This window comes from Zonotrichia albicollis, chromosome 8 (assembly GCF_047830755.1).
Source record: "Zonotrichia albicollis isolate bZonAlb1 chromosome 8, bZonAlb1.hap1, whole genome shotgun sequence".
Taxonomy (NCBI): Eukaryota; Metazoa; Chordata; class Aves; order Passeriformes; family Passerellidae; genus Zonotrichia; species Zonotrichia albicollis.
Genome location: NC_133826.1, coordinates 434,710 through 449,731, shown reverse-complemented (window position 1 = coordinate 449,731; position 15,022 = coordinate 434,710). Strand labels below are relative to the sequence as shown.

The following is a 15,022-nucleotide window of genomic DNA, read 5'->3' as shown; positions in this document are numbered from 1 at the left end:
TTACAAGGCATATCTTAACCTTGAGTCCAAATTCTTCCTTTTTCCCCTCTCGAAATAGGTGCTCCACTGCTATGTCTGCTGAATTCCATCCCCATCCCCAAAAAGCTTTTGCATGGGGCTTGGTGGTGGCCTTTTCCGTTTTCTGTCCTCCAGAAAAATATACGCAAACTGGCCAGATTGGGAGTCATCTGCCACAGGTCATCTGCCTGTGATGCTCAGCCAACTCATGGTGTACAGTAAAGGTTTCTTCACTTCCCACAAAGACAGGGGAAAATATGACTGCGAGCCTCCTAAACTCCAAAAAAGATTTCTACTGAGTTCTATGGTATCATTTCAGCAATACACCTTGCTTCATATAAGATCTCAACTCAGATTCAGACAAAACCCAGTATAGTTTATTATTACATTGTTTAAAAAAAAATCTAAATTTAAATTAAAAAATGCAACAAGCAATCCTCCGTCCTTTATAACTAAACCCCAGAATTCCTCTCCAAGCTGGAGCCGCGGCCCCTCCTGGTGCCTCCTCTGCTCTGCTCCGCTCCTCGCGGCAGCGGCTGCTCCGCACGGCCCCGCGCTCCGCGGCACCAACCGCGCCCCGCGGCACCAACCGCGCCCCGCGGCACCAACCGCGCCCCGCGGCACCAACCGCGCCCCGCGGCACCAACCGCGCCCGCTCCGCCCGGCGGCACCAAACGCGCTCCGCGCCCCGCGGCACCAACCGCGCCCGCTCCGCCCCAGCGCAGCCGAAGCCGCCCCGTCCCCGTCCCCGCTCCGCCCCCGGCCCGCCCCCGCTCCGCCCCCGCTCCGCCCCCGGCCCGCCCCCGCGGACGGCCCGGCGCGGCGCAGACGCACTCCGGTTGTATCGAAATCTTTATTAGAACAATCCCCAACAACTGTGAAACAGAATTAAGCACTTCCGTTATCAAAGATATTTAAACAACAGGATTCTATTTCTGCATAGCAGAAGCAACAGGATTTAGAGCTCAAATCGTCATGCTCGTGTTAATTCGGTTTTGACAAAACATTACGGTCTTAAGAATCATATTAATAAAACCTACCTTTCGTTTCTTAAACCTCAAAGAGCCATTTTTATAGCTTTAAAACTCATTATTTGGGACAAATGCATGTGGGCATTTTGTAGCATAGGGTAACAGACAATTTTAATACTAATAGCACTAGTACCACTTGAACATGAAGAAACACTCATTTTCAATTGTTTACAGTGCAGTACAAATTACAAATTACCCCAAAAATCATTGCCTGTATCAAAAGTTTAAAAATTTAGAACAATTTATAAAACGGTTCCAGAATAGGAAATTATCAATCTTGAAATGGAGAAGGAACCTTATGCTTATAAACACACAAATAGATGTATTACAGTAATATATACGTAATTTTTAGCTTTACTCCTTGTGTTGTAAGTAGCAAGAGCCCAGTTCTACCCACAGTTACACAGCTACAATACACATGATCATTGTAAACAGAAAGCAGAATAGGCCCTACTCAGAAGTCCACTATATCACAAATTAAAGCTATTTTAAAAATCTACTGTATAAAAATGGAACAGTCTTGCACTGTTTTCATTCATTTGCAACAGTATTGTTACATTTTCTCCTGGACCACACCACCAATTTTCATAATCTCTCAACAGCAACAGTGTGCTGCATCACACAGTGCAAACACACCTGACATCCTTACTACAGTTGATTTTTTGTTAGTCAATTTGAAATAAAGTGTTGGTTTTCCTCTCTAGCCTTTTCTGTTTTGTAGTCTACACGGTATAAATGAATTTCAAAATGCAATCCAGGTAAAGCAACAGCCAGTAAGGCACTTTGTCTGCAAAGATACAGCTGTCCAGGCTGAGCAACTGGTCAAAGGGAGACATTCTGGGTTATTCAAAAACAGTCAGTTTATTCTTCATAACCACTTCTCTGACAGCCCACTTGTGGAAGAACACTTACTTACAATTGAAGAATCAGCCTGACATTGCATCCACCAAAATATTTTTCCTGTTCTACAGCAGAACATGCAATAGTGAAATATTTCATAGAATACTAACATTTAAAGGAATATTCAGCATCCTTGGATCACCCAAGAATCATCTGCTGAATACTGTTTGGAAAAACATCCTCATAAGAAGAAATGATTTTATCTTCTTGTTTCTGTGTTTTGTTTCCACGGTTTTTTGTTTGTTTGTTTGTTTTGTTTTGATGGTTTTGTGTGTGTGTGTGGTGGTTTTTTGTTGGGTTTTGTTTCTTTTTTTCTTTTTGTGGTGTTTTTTTTTTTTCCTTACAAAATTTGAAGGCTTGACATTAAAACTTTGGTATAAAACATGTAAATGAAAGTCATTCAGTAATATGCTTTAGGGAGATACAATGAATCCAAACCAAACTAAACAAACATGATCACATGGATGTGATAGCAGGTGTTTTCTACTGTCTTGGTTTCTGCATTCTGCTTGTTTGTGATTTAGAGAATGTTTGTTTTTCTACTCATGTAAAAGGGTCTCTCTTCAGATCCACCTGCTTTCCACAGCTCCTCGCAGGGAGAAGGTGCCTGGCACGACCCTGGCATGCCCTGCTGGTTCTGCTCTCCCACGCCTGCATCCATCCGCACTGCCAGCACGGACCCAGTGGCACTGGTGCCACTGTGGGCACTGTGTCACCAGCCCTGGTGGGCTCAGCAGCAAAGCACACAGCATATTTTACCGTGTTCCACTCTCCACAGTAAAAAAAGCAATTTTTAATTTCACATTAAAGCAAGCAACAAAGTAAAAGTCCAAATCCAAAAATGTCAATATTAGTACCTCCTCTGTGGTGTGCGTCTGCAGACTCTGGCCCACAGGATTAATTAGGAACCATTATAATAAGATAGTCTTCAAATATCTTAGGCGAACCTTTCCCAAGTAAATATTTGTATTATTTTGACTAATTATTTGTAATTTATTTCTAGAAAGCCAATTTTAATATTAAATAATTACTACTTACTGAATTTATTGATTACAAAATCTACATGGTATTGCTTTGTATTTTCACAGTTCTCATAATTACATCATAAGAAAATGGCTTTTAAATTTTCTTCTCAAAAATGATGATCAGTTACATTCTAAATACTTTCACAAAATAGTGAGAGGAGAAAACTTATACATATATATAATTTTTACCATATATAAATAATAATACAATTTAAAACTTTCACTTTTAGAAATTCCTTTAGTAAATGCATAGGTTTGTTACAAAAGTTTTCTAATCAAATAACTGTATATATTTCCTATTATATTTTATTCCTAGTAAACTCTGTGGTTACATTCATATGATAAAAAAGCAAGCTATATTCAGAAATATGCTTTTTCAATTGAGCTCCCAGTAAGACACTCAAGTTGAGTAGAAATACAGATGATGTAATGCAGTTTCTTTAGCTGAAAATTAATCATTAGTATTAAAAAAAAAAAAAGCTTTAAAACATGGATTGTAACAAGATCAACAGCTTCTTTAATCACAGAATGGTTACACATACCCCAAAAGTTATTGACTTCATTCTCAAAAAATATTAGAATCATGGGGGAGGGGGGGTGGAGTGTAATCCATACCATGCACATAATGAGAAAGGAATGATGATGATAATGATGATTATGATGATGATTATGACAATGATGAAAAACAATCTCTCAGGAGTCCTTTCTTTTCCCCAGAGGTGGAATTCCCAGTCCTTTCTAAAAGTCAAGTTTCCTCTAGGGTATCTCAGAAGGGGTTACCGAAATCTAAAGCTGCCTAAAATCAGTAGCTATATTTGAAACCATATGCCTTTATTTTACATTACTGGAGTCCTAAACTGAACTCCTCATTTTTGCTTCAGGGAAAAGGCTCCAGCATACATTGGACCTAAGATAAAGCTTACAAGGATACTCCCACCTGCACCTCAGGTCACTGAATTTCAAGATCTTACCATGCCCATGACTGCAAGGGTGTGGATGGTGGTCACTTGTGCATCAACATGACCCCAGACCCATGGCATGAAGGACAGTATTACTGCCTTTGCAGTGATCACAGACATCACAAACCAGAGCTGCAAGTTAGAGAGCAAAATCCCATTGGGATGTAGATGGTCAGTAAACTTTCCCCAGAAATTTGCCTTCAAATCATCTGGAAAAGAATTTGCACTTCTTTTTGTGACACCAATGAACATCTAGGGTTAGAAAAGTATTTCCAGGTGCTAAACTGCTGTCACAGAACTGGCAAATGTATGGCACATGGCACTCCTGGAAAGTACTGGAATAACTTTTTCAATCCACTGGAATCCATTAAAAATAGGGGCAGGTCTCAGCATGGCTGGGTCCTTGGCTCCCCCAGGAGACTAATAAATTAAAGTCTTTTTAGCTCCATCTTGGTAGTTACAGACTTAATAAACTCTCCAGTGTTAAGACTTTTTCCATCAGCAGAGCTGTTACTTAATGGCAGTGACAATTCCACTACTGGGAGGGTCACAAACCCCACCGAACGTTAATGTGCTTTCTACCAACAGGTGTATTAATGACTTTGTACTGATGATTGGGCAAATCTAACAATCAAAAAGCAAACTAAATCTTTCAGAGCATCTTTCAGTGGCTGAATAATTCATTCTGTACCACGAGAAGATTTGAGTTTAATGTCCTAGTACCTTACTGTGTGAGCCCCTGGGAGCACGGAGACGTGCAGGAAGGGCAGCCCCAGCCCTCTGCACCTGCAAAGTCATTCCAATGGCTTGGAGCCCTTCTAAGCTAGGCAGAGGCAATGGAACTCCTTGTGCACGCACACAGAGTGAAGACTTTCGTTCAACGTAAAAAGGACTGCATTTAGTTTTCCTTTCAGTGAAGCTCAACCTCCCTGTAACACAGAACGCAATCAGAGACTTGTCAGGGTTAGGGGGATATTAACACATGTGCATCTCTCTTAGACATCAGCTAAAAATTATACATTCACCATCTTGTACCAGATGAAACCTCATTTGTGTAAACCACAAATCACTTCAGCTGCAGTGTGACCTTCTCTCAGTTATATGATCTTTTAAGCACAACTCCCATAAAACTTCACTTTAAGCAGTATCAACTTGAGTATTTTCTGACTACCATCTTTGGGATCTGCAGGGTACCATCATGTCTTAAAAGATGCAGTTGTGGACGTGATTAAAATATCACTACATTTTTCAGTGTAGGAAATCATTAATGCATGTATAATCACAGTTTAAATAGCTGCAAACCAGCTTGTACAAAAAAATACAATCATAGCACCATATTTACAAATTTAGTACCATCTCCTCGTTAACTGGAGTCTCAAACTATCTTTTTTTATGGCTAATTAGGTTATACATTAGTGCTTTCAAAAATTGCCTGAATTTCTTTTACAAATATACACTTATAAGAAACATTATCAAAACTGCTGTCATCTAAGGCAGCAACTTGTATTACAAAAGTTATTAAAACATTATACACTTATAAAAGTTTCAAATTTACATTTTCCTTTTCATAGGCACTCTATAAACTAAAATGTGGCCTTGTTTTCACAGCTGTTAGTTTAAGCATTTAAACTAGTTAAATGTTACCAATGTTGCTCTTTTGTTTTATATAAGCAAAAGGAAAAAAGAATCACCCATTAACCAGAAGCATCATTTACAGTTTTTACTTTTGCCTACTTTATACACGTTTTGCTTAAAAGTGACACTTTTTGATGTTGAGGTTTAGCGTTCATTATCCCGCTGCCTTCTTGGGGCTTAGTTTCTTCTTCCCTAGAATTCGGTGGAGGCTAGCTGACATGAAGTAGGGTTTTGCTGTAGATCCATCATTTCTTTCCAGGTCTTCACCTGAATTTACACAGCCAGACCAGTCAAAAAAGGAAACAGCAGTACAACCACACACACAGAGACACAAAAGGAATTGAAAAAAGGAGAGAGCGATAGACCCAACATTAAAAGAAATGCAATCAAGGTAATTTAGCTTTATTATTAAGTGATTAATAATGTGATTAATAATTAATGACATTTTAAAACTTCTATTTTCTTAGACCGCAAGAGGTCTTACATGATGAAGAGACACAAACATCTTGCCATTTTTTAATGATAGCAACATACCCCTTTTATTCTCCAGATCTTTGGTTTGGCAGTATAGGTAGAAACTTTCAGAAACTCTCATTCCTTCACTGAACCCTGCTATTTTGGAAATCTCTTGCTAGAAAATGTGTCACAAAGACTGCCATGGAGTTAAGCACTTTCTAAAACTGGACTATTTTTCACTGCCTAAGATAAAGATTATTTGAGAACCTGTTGCCATGAATTAATAATATTCTATCTGATCTATTGTTCATTACTTAATGGTAGCATGGGAAGTAGAACAGAATATGAATAAACAAGGCAGACATTACTTTTTTCCCTATAGAAAAGTGGGAGCTGAGTGTTATTAGTGCTATGTTTGCCTGTGATCATGTTTGCTTAGAAGCAAGCCCATAAAATGAGATAAATAGGATGTAGCTCTCAACTAAATACCAATTTTGAGTTTTCTAACTGATCTTGTTTTTGTGATTCTTTGGCAACCCGGTTTTTCAGAATCCCTGCTAACCTTAGTTTCTATGGAAGTGAGGTTAAAGTGAGTGTTTAAAGATTCAGTATTACCATGTTTGCCTCACTTCAGTAATGCAGTGTATATTTATGTATTGTCATAGATGAAGCCTATGACTATTTCCCTTAGTATTATCAAATAATTTGCAAATTGCAAGATCAACCACTACCATGTAACTAACTTCTACTTGTGTCCTGCCACATGGTAACACACTTGGATCTACCAGAATGGCTTTCATTATAGAAAAATACAGTACATGGAAGGTGCTACATGCTAAGGACACCTGCTTCTTATAATCATATCCTAATTCAAGAAGAGCAGATTTCTTTTGTGATTTTAGTATTCTCTATCTGGGCAGCCTGAACAGCAGTCCCTTTGATTGTCTGCCACAGGGAGTCCAAGAGACAGCTAGCTTCAAGTGGTATTTCACAGAATCTTTAAGGTAATTCAGCATAATACTTTGCTCAGGGTTACTAAACTGAAAACAAAGTACCATCTATATACCAAAGAATATATTCGTTACTGTCAAGACGCTTAAGCAAATCAATACTGTACAGGACTGACTCTTTACAAAGCACCCAGAAGCAAACTTAATGAAATTTAAGGAACATTTGAAAAACAAAACCCAGATATTTCCATTAACCATAAAGCTACCTTACACTTCTTAAAGTAATTAAATTTGAACACTAAAGCATGGAAGACCATATCACAGTATCACAGAAAAGAAGAAGCTGCTAATTTTTCATAGGGTTTGCTAGTATGCCACCAGACTTCTGTGTCTGGAAGGATGGATAAGATGATTTTTTACTCCTCTTTCCATGACTTGCAGGTAATACTGAAATGTAGTACTTACAAAAGCAGAGGAAAAGTGTGTCGACACACATTGCATAGACGCTGAAGAACCCGTGTGCAACTAAGTAGGAGCCAATGATGACTGTCTACAAAAAACAAACCACAATAAACCCCCAAATTTATTTCAGCACCACTGTGGTAGTAATAACACAAGTTGGAAGCCTAGTCTGCTATGCAAATTTAGAAGAATTTAATCTCAGCTCTGTATTTCTACCAAAGATTACCAGTGCTGTGGACAAGGATCACAAGTTCAAGACACCGCATCCTAACATGTAGTAGCTTCTAGTTTTCCAGCTGGAAATAGCTCCAAACTGAAATTATTTCAACCTCTGAGGAGAATATATGCCAAGAATATTCCAAACTCCTTCAAGAATCACTCAGGCTAGAGATGTTCTGAAATTCTGAAATTTGAGGGAGGGCTTACAAAAGGAGAGATGCATCGCAAGTCCCTTCCATTAGAAGCCACACTGTCATCAGTGTCTTGCTGCCTGGGAAGTCTGAGGAAATGTGAAATCTAATTTTTCTGAAGACGCAGAGCCACTGCAGTGCCATTTCTGCCTGAAGGATCCCAAGGATTGGAGGGCAGCAGCTCAGTTCTCACCAGAGTGAATACTATGCACTGAGATGCTGACCAAAGAAGCTGTTACCAGACCATGCCCTGAGTAGTCTGAGCACCTCAAACTGCCCCAGGCATGCAGGAGATTAAATGGTTGCCTTACCAGCAATGGTACCCAGTAGTAATTTAGCATTGGCACTTCCTGTGCAAAGACTGGTATTCTCTGTGTGAAGAAAAAGAATGCAAGAACACCTGCAAGAAGCACAGGCAATTAGTTATTTCCATGCTAGCTTTAATTTCCCAGGATCTAAAGAAAGGATAAGACAGAAAACAGATCCAAGGCTGGTTTCAATAAAAGTTTGTAAACAATACATTCTTCAATACTAATTATCTAACAGAAGAGATATGAAAATTAATCAATTACCATAAAGATATTAATGGGCCCAGAAAGACTGTAATGAGTTGTTTTGTTTCACTATTTTACTGAATTTAACAGCAAAATTAACAAATACTGTAATTCTACAGTGACGACAAAACACTTTATATCAGCTCTTGGTACTAGTTTTACTTTTGAGTAAAATATAATTAATTAGTTAACTTTGAAAGTATACAGAATGCAAAATATGGCTATTTGTAAAATAGGTTTTTAAAACTGCTGTGACAATTTGGAAAAACCACAACAGAACACTGCCAACCTGAATTTCGGAAAATGGTTCATTTAAAAGATAGAAAAACACTTTTCTGTCACAAAATACCATGAATAGTCTACTTGATAACTACTCTACTGAATAATCTATTTGACATCTACAGATAACAAAGAAGACCCTATAAGGATGCTACAAATACTCTATTTCTTTTAGTATAGCTTTATATAGATATAAGGGGCTCAAATTCAGCAAAGCTTCAGGTCGTGTAGACCTGTACCACCACATCTATAGGCAATTGTCTGTTACCAGGTGAATCTCATTTGCAATTTTGTTTAGTTCTTATAGAAGGAGTACTGACTTGGCTGACTTATTGGATGTGAATTTGGTTTGATTCAACTATGATGATGCGGCTGCAGAAGTCCTTGCACCAGCCACACATTCAAAAGCTGTAAAAGCAATTATGGAAAAGACATTGTCAAGGCAAACCAAGTGCTGGGCAGGGGGGAGAAAGGGAAAAAATGATTTTAGATCAATCTAGCAAATCCTAGAAACACAGAAACAGATTTCCAAATAGTTCGACAAATGAGAACCTCCAGCTGCTAACTAAGCACATATGAATATGGCAGGCATGCTTGTGGGTACCAGAAAATAAAGCATACCATTTAGAAAACAAACAAGCAGCTTACCTACACCACCAGCAACAAGGATTTTCCCCAGAAACAGAAGGAAGTCTGTAACTTTGTCCAAAACTGCAACCCTGTTTAGCAAAGGACAAATGAGACATAATCGTCACAACCAGACATTTCTATTCTTTCTCCTTAAATCCATGGATAACTGTAAAACATGAGGAGAAGCTGTCTTCTGCTGCTTTTACAGGCTGACAACACAGCACCACAGACAGGCAGTGCTGAGATGGGTACTGCTACAGCATCATCTCAGGAGGCAAAAAAGCACTGAGCCTTTGTTGGGCAAGGCCTTAATGTAGCAATGCTGCTACAGGACTGACATGGAGACTGTTTATTCCTCAAGTTGGTTTAAAAAAAATCAAACAACTCAAAACTTCAAAATATTTTTATTTCAGCCTTACTTCTAGGGGCACAGATAAGCCAGGCAAGAATAGGAGAAGTACACATCAAAACAAAAAGCCGTATTTATGTAGATTGCTGGTAGGCCTCCTTTTCACTTAGTCCTATCAGGCCATCTTTCATGACCTCATAATATGCCAAATCTACTATTCTAAGACATCATGGTACAACATGGAAGGCAGGAAGGTTCAGAGCAGGAAGATAATCACTGATGAACAAAGGCAGACAGAAAAGCTGATAATAAATCTGCAGCTCTCATTGAAGCACAGCAGGGAGTTTCTGCTCAATGTTCTGCCAGCCTGTCTTATCATAAACTGCAGATAAATAATGAGATGAAATATTAACTTTGTATCTTCAACCTCCTGACAGCACAGAAGGGCCATATTACCACTATGGATGTGGTAATACACAGAACTGACTACTGTGAAAAATGAATGTTAAGAACTACTAAAGATAAAAATCATCATTAACCAGTCAGAATTCAGATTTAGCAAAATGCACAAGATAAAAACATCTTTATTGAAACAACAGAATTATATGTCTATCTCTTCACTATTGCTCTTATTAAGAGCAAAACCATAAAGGGCAGAGAGGTGATATTCTGTAAGGAAATGAAGGCAGCTTCTCTCCTATTGCACAGGCATTACGCAGTATGGACATCACTGTCCTGATATTAGTACAGGGTAACACAGTGAAGATATTTCATCTCCCAGCTCCAGTCCTTTTCTCTTCTTTCTTAAGTGCCATTTCCACTTTTGTCTTTCAGCCCTTGCCTCCATTTCCCTTCTCTTCCAGTCCTTCACTTAATGCTTTTAAACCACCTAACCAGTTTTACTGAGTCTCTTGCTTGGTAATTAGATTGTGTTGTATTGCATCAATATGGCCTGCTCCTAAGTTATTCTCCCATTATGTTTTGATCTTACAGTAGCAAAGGAGGAGCTAGAAGCAAAGAAGGAAAGTACTGATGAGAACAGGGAGTCTGGCAACACACTCAGTAGTGGAAAAAAGGGCCAGGAAATTTCCAAGCATCAGAGGACATCTGGTTATGTTAAAGACAATCTTTTTGAAAGGAAAGTAGTATTCTGTCTTCTTTACTTCCACTCTCCAACACCTCATAAGATTTCTGAATGAATCTGAAGACTTAGGTTTTTTTTTCCTTTCCCTTTCTCAGACCAAGTGGACTAAAGCTCAAAAAACAAACATATGACAGATGATGAGCACCCCATTCCCATCTATCTGCAGATCTCCTCTCAGGGGCTCCACTTGTTTCTTGGAGGCATTATTACAACGTACTGGGTACTTAGGAATTTAAAGGACCAATCACAACAAAACAATGATAGTCCAATCAACTCTGCATAGGTTACTATACTGGCCAGCCTGCTGTTATTCATGGAGCGTAAGAAGTGAGGGCCACATTTGAGGACAGAAGTGGCACTCAGTATTTGGAGAAGATATGGGAAAGGAAAGAAGTGTGCCCGCAGAGTGCAGTAGTAAGAACTCCTGACATTTCCAAGAAGGGAAGGAGACAGTCCCTTACCTCACCACATTCCGCATGAGCAAAAAGAATGCTTCCTTTGCTGAGGTGCAGAAGTTTTTACCATATATGGCAATCTGTAAAATAACAGTGGCTGTTAAGTAATTTAAATAATGAGGGTACGTTCTCATATGCCAGGATCCATCTGCATGTAATGCATAGTTCTCCCTAATTTGTGGCCTTGAAACTCAGATGAACATAAAACCAGTCACCTGCTACTTCTCAATGTTTCCCATCAGGCTGGGACAGAATATTATCCATCTTTCCCCTTCAAATCACCTGACAATGAGCATGCTACCCCTTGTGATCTCACAGGTACTAGACTAAGTACTTACTTTGCTAAGCAGAGCAAAAAAGGTACTTGTCAAGGCGTTCTTCTCCCTTTGCTAGTTACCTAAACTAGATTTATAGTCAGTGGAAAAGAATAGGCACTTGGAGAGCTGAAGTGAGCCCAAGTGAGATAACTACCCCTGTAGTTATCTCCTTGGACCTGATGCTGCTTTCCCTGAAGAAGAAATCTGCATAAAATAAAGCAGCAAAAGTTATTCAGGAACAAGACTACTTCTTCCTGGAATAGTGTTCACCAGGGTAAGATATACCAGAACAGCTCTCAGCTCAGACAGTTTATGAACTATAAAGAAGATTGTCAAAAACACTTCCTCTTCAAGATGGCAAAAATTTGAAGTATCAATTGCATCAACACAGGTTGTAATGGACCCACTACAGCCACCTCTTCTGAGACGAGAAGTCTGTGACTGTACCATTCAAACACCAAAAATGCTTACAATTGGAAAAACCACAACATCTTCACATCAATTAACATACACAGATTTCAGCCTAGAATGTTCCAGCCAGAATATCCTAGGCTGAAATTTGTGTATGTTAATTTATGCGAAGATTTCAAACTTCTCTTATCTGGAAGCTAAGAAGGCTTATTTGAGAGAAATATCACTGCTTCTGCTAGTAGAATTTCTGCTTCTAACTTCCAGGTGGAAATACAATCATCACATGCCTTCTGACCTCCTTATTCAATTATCACCTCCAAACAGAAATGTCATCAACACGCAATATGAAATAAGCTAATATTCCTGTTGAAATCAGGGTATCAATTATTGAATTAAAGGGCAGTTAACCAGTTATTCCATCCCTTCACACTCATTTTGGGGGGGAGGGTGATGGACAAAGGGAAAAAAAGAGGTTGAAATTAGAAGGAAAAAAAAAATCGTACTTTTTCATAGTAGAACCACACACATGTACTGAAAACTCCCATAAATCCCATCATCAGCAGATTTAAGTATACTGCTGGCTTTTGATGAACTAGCAGTGTCTAGGATATTTTAATGTTCTAGGCAGGGGAGACAACATGCAGACATGGGACATACCATGATGTAGGCATTTCTGTTTATAAATTTTAAGAATTTTTCCAAACACCAGAAACAGCACTTGAGGCAGCAGAGTAGGAATCTAGTGAAGGAGTTCTGAGTACCTGAAAAGAGCAGGAGAGAGTACATCATACATAAAACTCATTAATAGTCTTCAGAATGTAGAAAGCTATTCAGAAGAAGACCTTAAATTGTGACATTATTTTTTTTATTTCTAGGTATGAACTCTCTCTCTCAACCAAATTTAACTCACTAGCTTTCAATTGGATGAGACTCATATCCCAGCTGAACTTTGCATTAGGTTCCCAAGAACATAGACTCAGCTTGAGTAAATGAACACAAATTTACTGGGTTCCAAAGAAACTACAATGGATAATGTGGAATTAGTCTTTTTTCCTTGCTAAAAAACAGCTTGGGAAAGTAAGGAAGTAATATAGCAAGGAAGGTCTTAACAACCTAGGGCAGATTAATAAATCTCACCTTTCAGTTTGTGATCCAGGTATTCCAGTATTACTCTAATAAGCTGGACAATTGCAAGAATTAAGGCTCCAAATGCCAGCGAACCTGTATGGTATCTAAAAACAAAATATTTGACTGTTATGTCACACATGTGCCTATGTACATGGATATATGTATGCATATATGCACGTATATACAAATAAAATCAGAAGTGAAGGAAGGTCCTTTAGTGGGAATTAAACAAAACGAATGGACCCCGATCCACCACAGACGAACAGGATGAAGCCACTGGCGCCGCTGGTGTTTGTGAGTGTCTGTCTCTCAGTCTGTGTACACGTTGTGTACATGTATTTCGTGTGTGTGTCTGCTGGGAGTACCTGCTCAGCATTACAATTGGGTGGATCTAGGGGCAGGGAGCTGCAGCAGCCTTGGTGCTGTAGGGCAACAGGATACAGTCTTCACCTAATAACTACATCTTCCCAATTGTGCTGGTTGGATGGACTAGAGTTAGTTTTTTTCATAGTAGCTTGTGCTATGCTTTGTTTTGGATTTCTGACCAGAACAATTATGATAACACACCGATGTTTTAGCCATTGTTGAGCAGCACTTGCACAGCACCAAGAACTGCTCTGCTCCTCACCCTGCCCCACTGCTAAGCAGGTGGGGGTGCATGAGGAGCTGGCAGGGAACATGGCCAGGACAGCGGACGCCAAATGACCCCAGGGATACTTCACACCACACTGTGCTGTGCCAGGCAGTAACAGCTGGTGGAAGGAGGCGTAAGAGGGGAGCATTTGAAGTTACAGAGTTTGTTGTTCCAAAACACTGCTACACATGAAGAAGCCCTGATGTACTGGGGACGTGCCTGCCAGTGGGAAATGGGGAATGAATTCCTTGCTTTGCTTTGCTTGTAGCTTTCTTTTACCTATTAAACTGTCTTCATCTCAACCCATGTGCTTTCGCATTTCCACCCTTCAGATTCTCTCCCCCATCCCACTGTGGGGGAACAAGCAGGCAGCTGTGGGGGGCTTGACTGCCACTGAGATTAAACCATAATGCTGACTAATAATTTTCTTATGATATTCTAAGATTAGCTTCCTTAGATGGAAAAAGAGCATTTGTCAGATACATGACAAGGCTCGCTTCCAGCTCCACAGTCTTACCGTATTGCTCGTCCAAATGAAGAGAAGAGTGGCCACAGTGGAATATCAGCTGGTTTTCTATAAGCCCAGTAATAAGAGGCAAAGGCACCAGCAAGGGTACACTGACCCAGTGCAATTGCAAAGTTCACCAGCCAGAGAAAGACAAAGGCATTGGCTAACTGGAAGATGAAGATGTACTTATGGTACAGGCTTTCTCCTCCATAAAAAGCAAAAGTACACTGAGCACCTGGGCACAATTTAGTCACATTGGTTGTGTTAAAAGTCTAAATAGAAAGAAAAATAAACAATCATAAGTAATGAATTCTATATACATAGTGTCTGAAGTTTAGCAGGTTAATACAACTAACATAACTCTGCTTGATGTTACATTATGTCATTCAAAACTGCAACACTACGTAACCTGTTTAAATATTTAAGGATTCATATCAAGGATTTATGCTAGTTTTTAAAGAATCCTTAAATTCAAACCCAGAGCCAAGTAAAAAAAAATTGACTTTGAAGGCAAATTTATTTTGAAAAGTTTAATTTGAAGGCAAAATTGAAAAAAAAAAAAAGACAAATATTTTTGAAGCTTCATAAAGGTAATTACTGTGCCAGAAGAAACTAAGCTTCTGATTCAAATCATGGCTAGTCCCTGAGCAACTTTGAGGTGCAGCTTTCAACGTTTACCACTGCCTTCGGAAGACCTCACAAATTCAAGAACATCTTTCCTGTAAAATTTTATTTTTGTCTCTTCCTTTCTTACTCTGTAAATTAGA

At 39.2% G+C, this 15,022-nt stretch overlaps 1 protein-coding gene across 3 annotated transcripts in view; it reads right to left on the bottom strand.

Moving 5' to 3' along the window:
• Window positions 1–2,113: 2,113 nt before the first annotated feature.
• The window catches only part of SLC44A5 (solute carrier family 44 member 5), a 66,646-nt gene continuing 53,737 nt past the window's right edge, over window positions 2,114–15,022 (bottom strand). For all 3 annotated transcript variants that reach the window (XM_074545526.1, XM_074545525.1, XM_074545524.1), the window contains exons 15-22: window positions 14,265–14,527; window positions 13,123–13,217; window positions 12,643–12,746; window positions 11,264–11,337; window positions 9,328–9,398; window positions 8,158–8,246; window positions 7,440–7,524; window positions 2,114–5,835 (exon numbers count right to left, since the gene is read on the bottom strand). In XM_074545526.1, coding sequence (XP_074401627.1) covers window positions 5,723–5,835; window positions 7,440–7,524; window positions 8,158–8,246; window positions 9,328–9,398; window positions 11,264–11,337; window positions 12,643–12,746; window positions 13,123–13,217; window positions 14,265–14,527 — 894 coding nt within the window. In that variant the 3' untranslated portion in view covers window positions 2,114–5,722. The remainder of the gene's footprint in view (window positions 5,836–7,439; window positions 7,525–8,157; window positions 8,247–9,327; window positions 9,399–11,263; window positions 11,338–12,642; window positions 12,747–13,122; window positions 13,218–14,264; window positions 14,528–15,022) is intronic.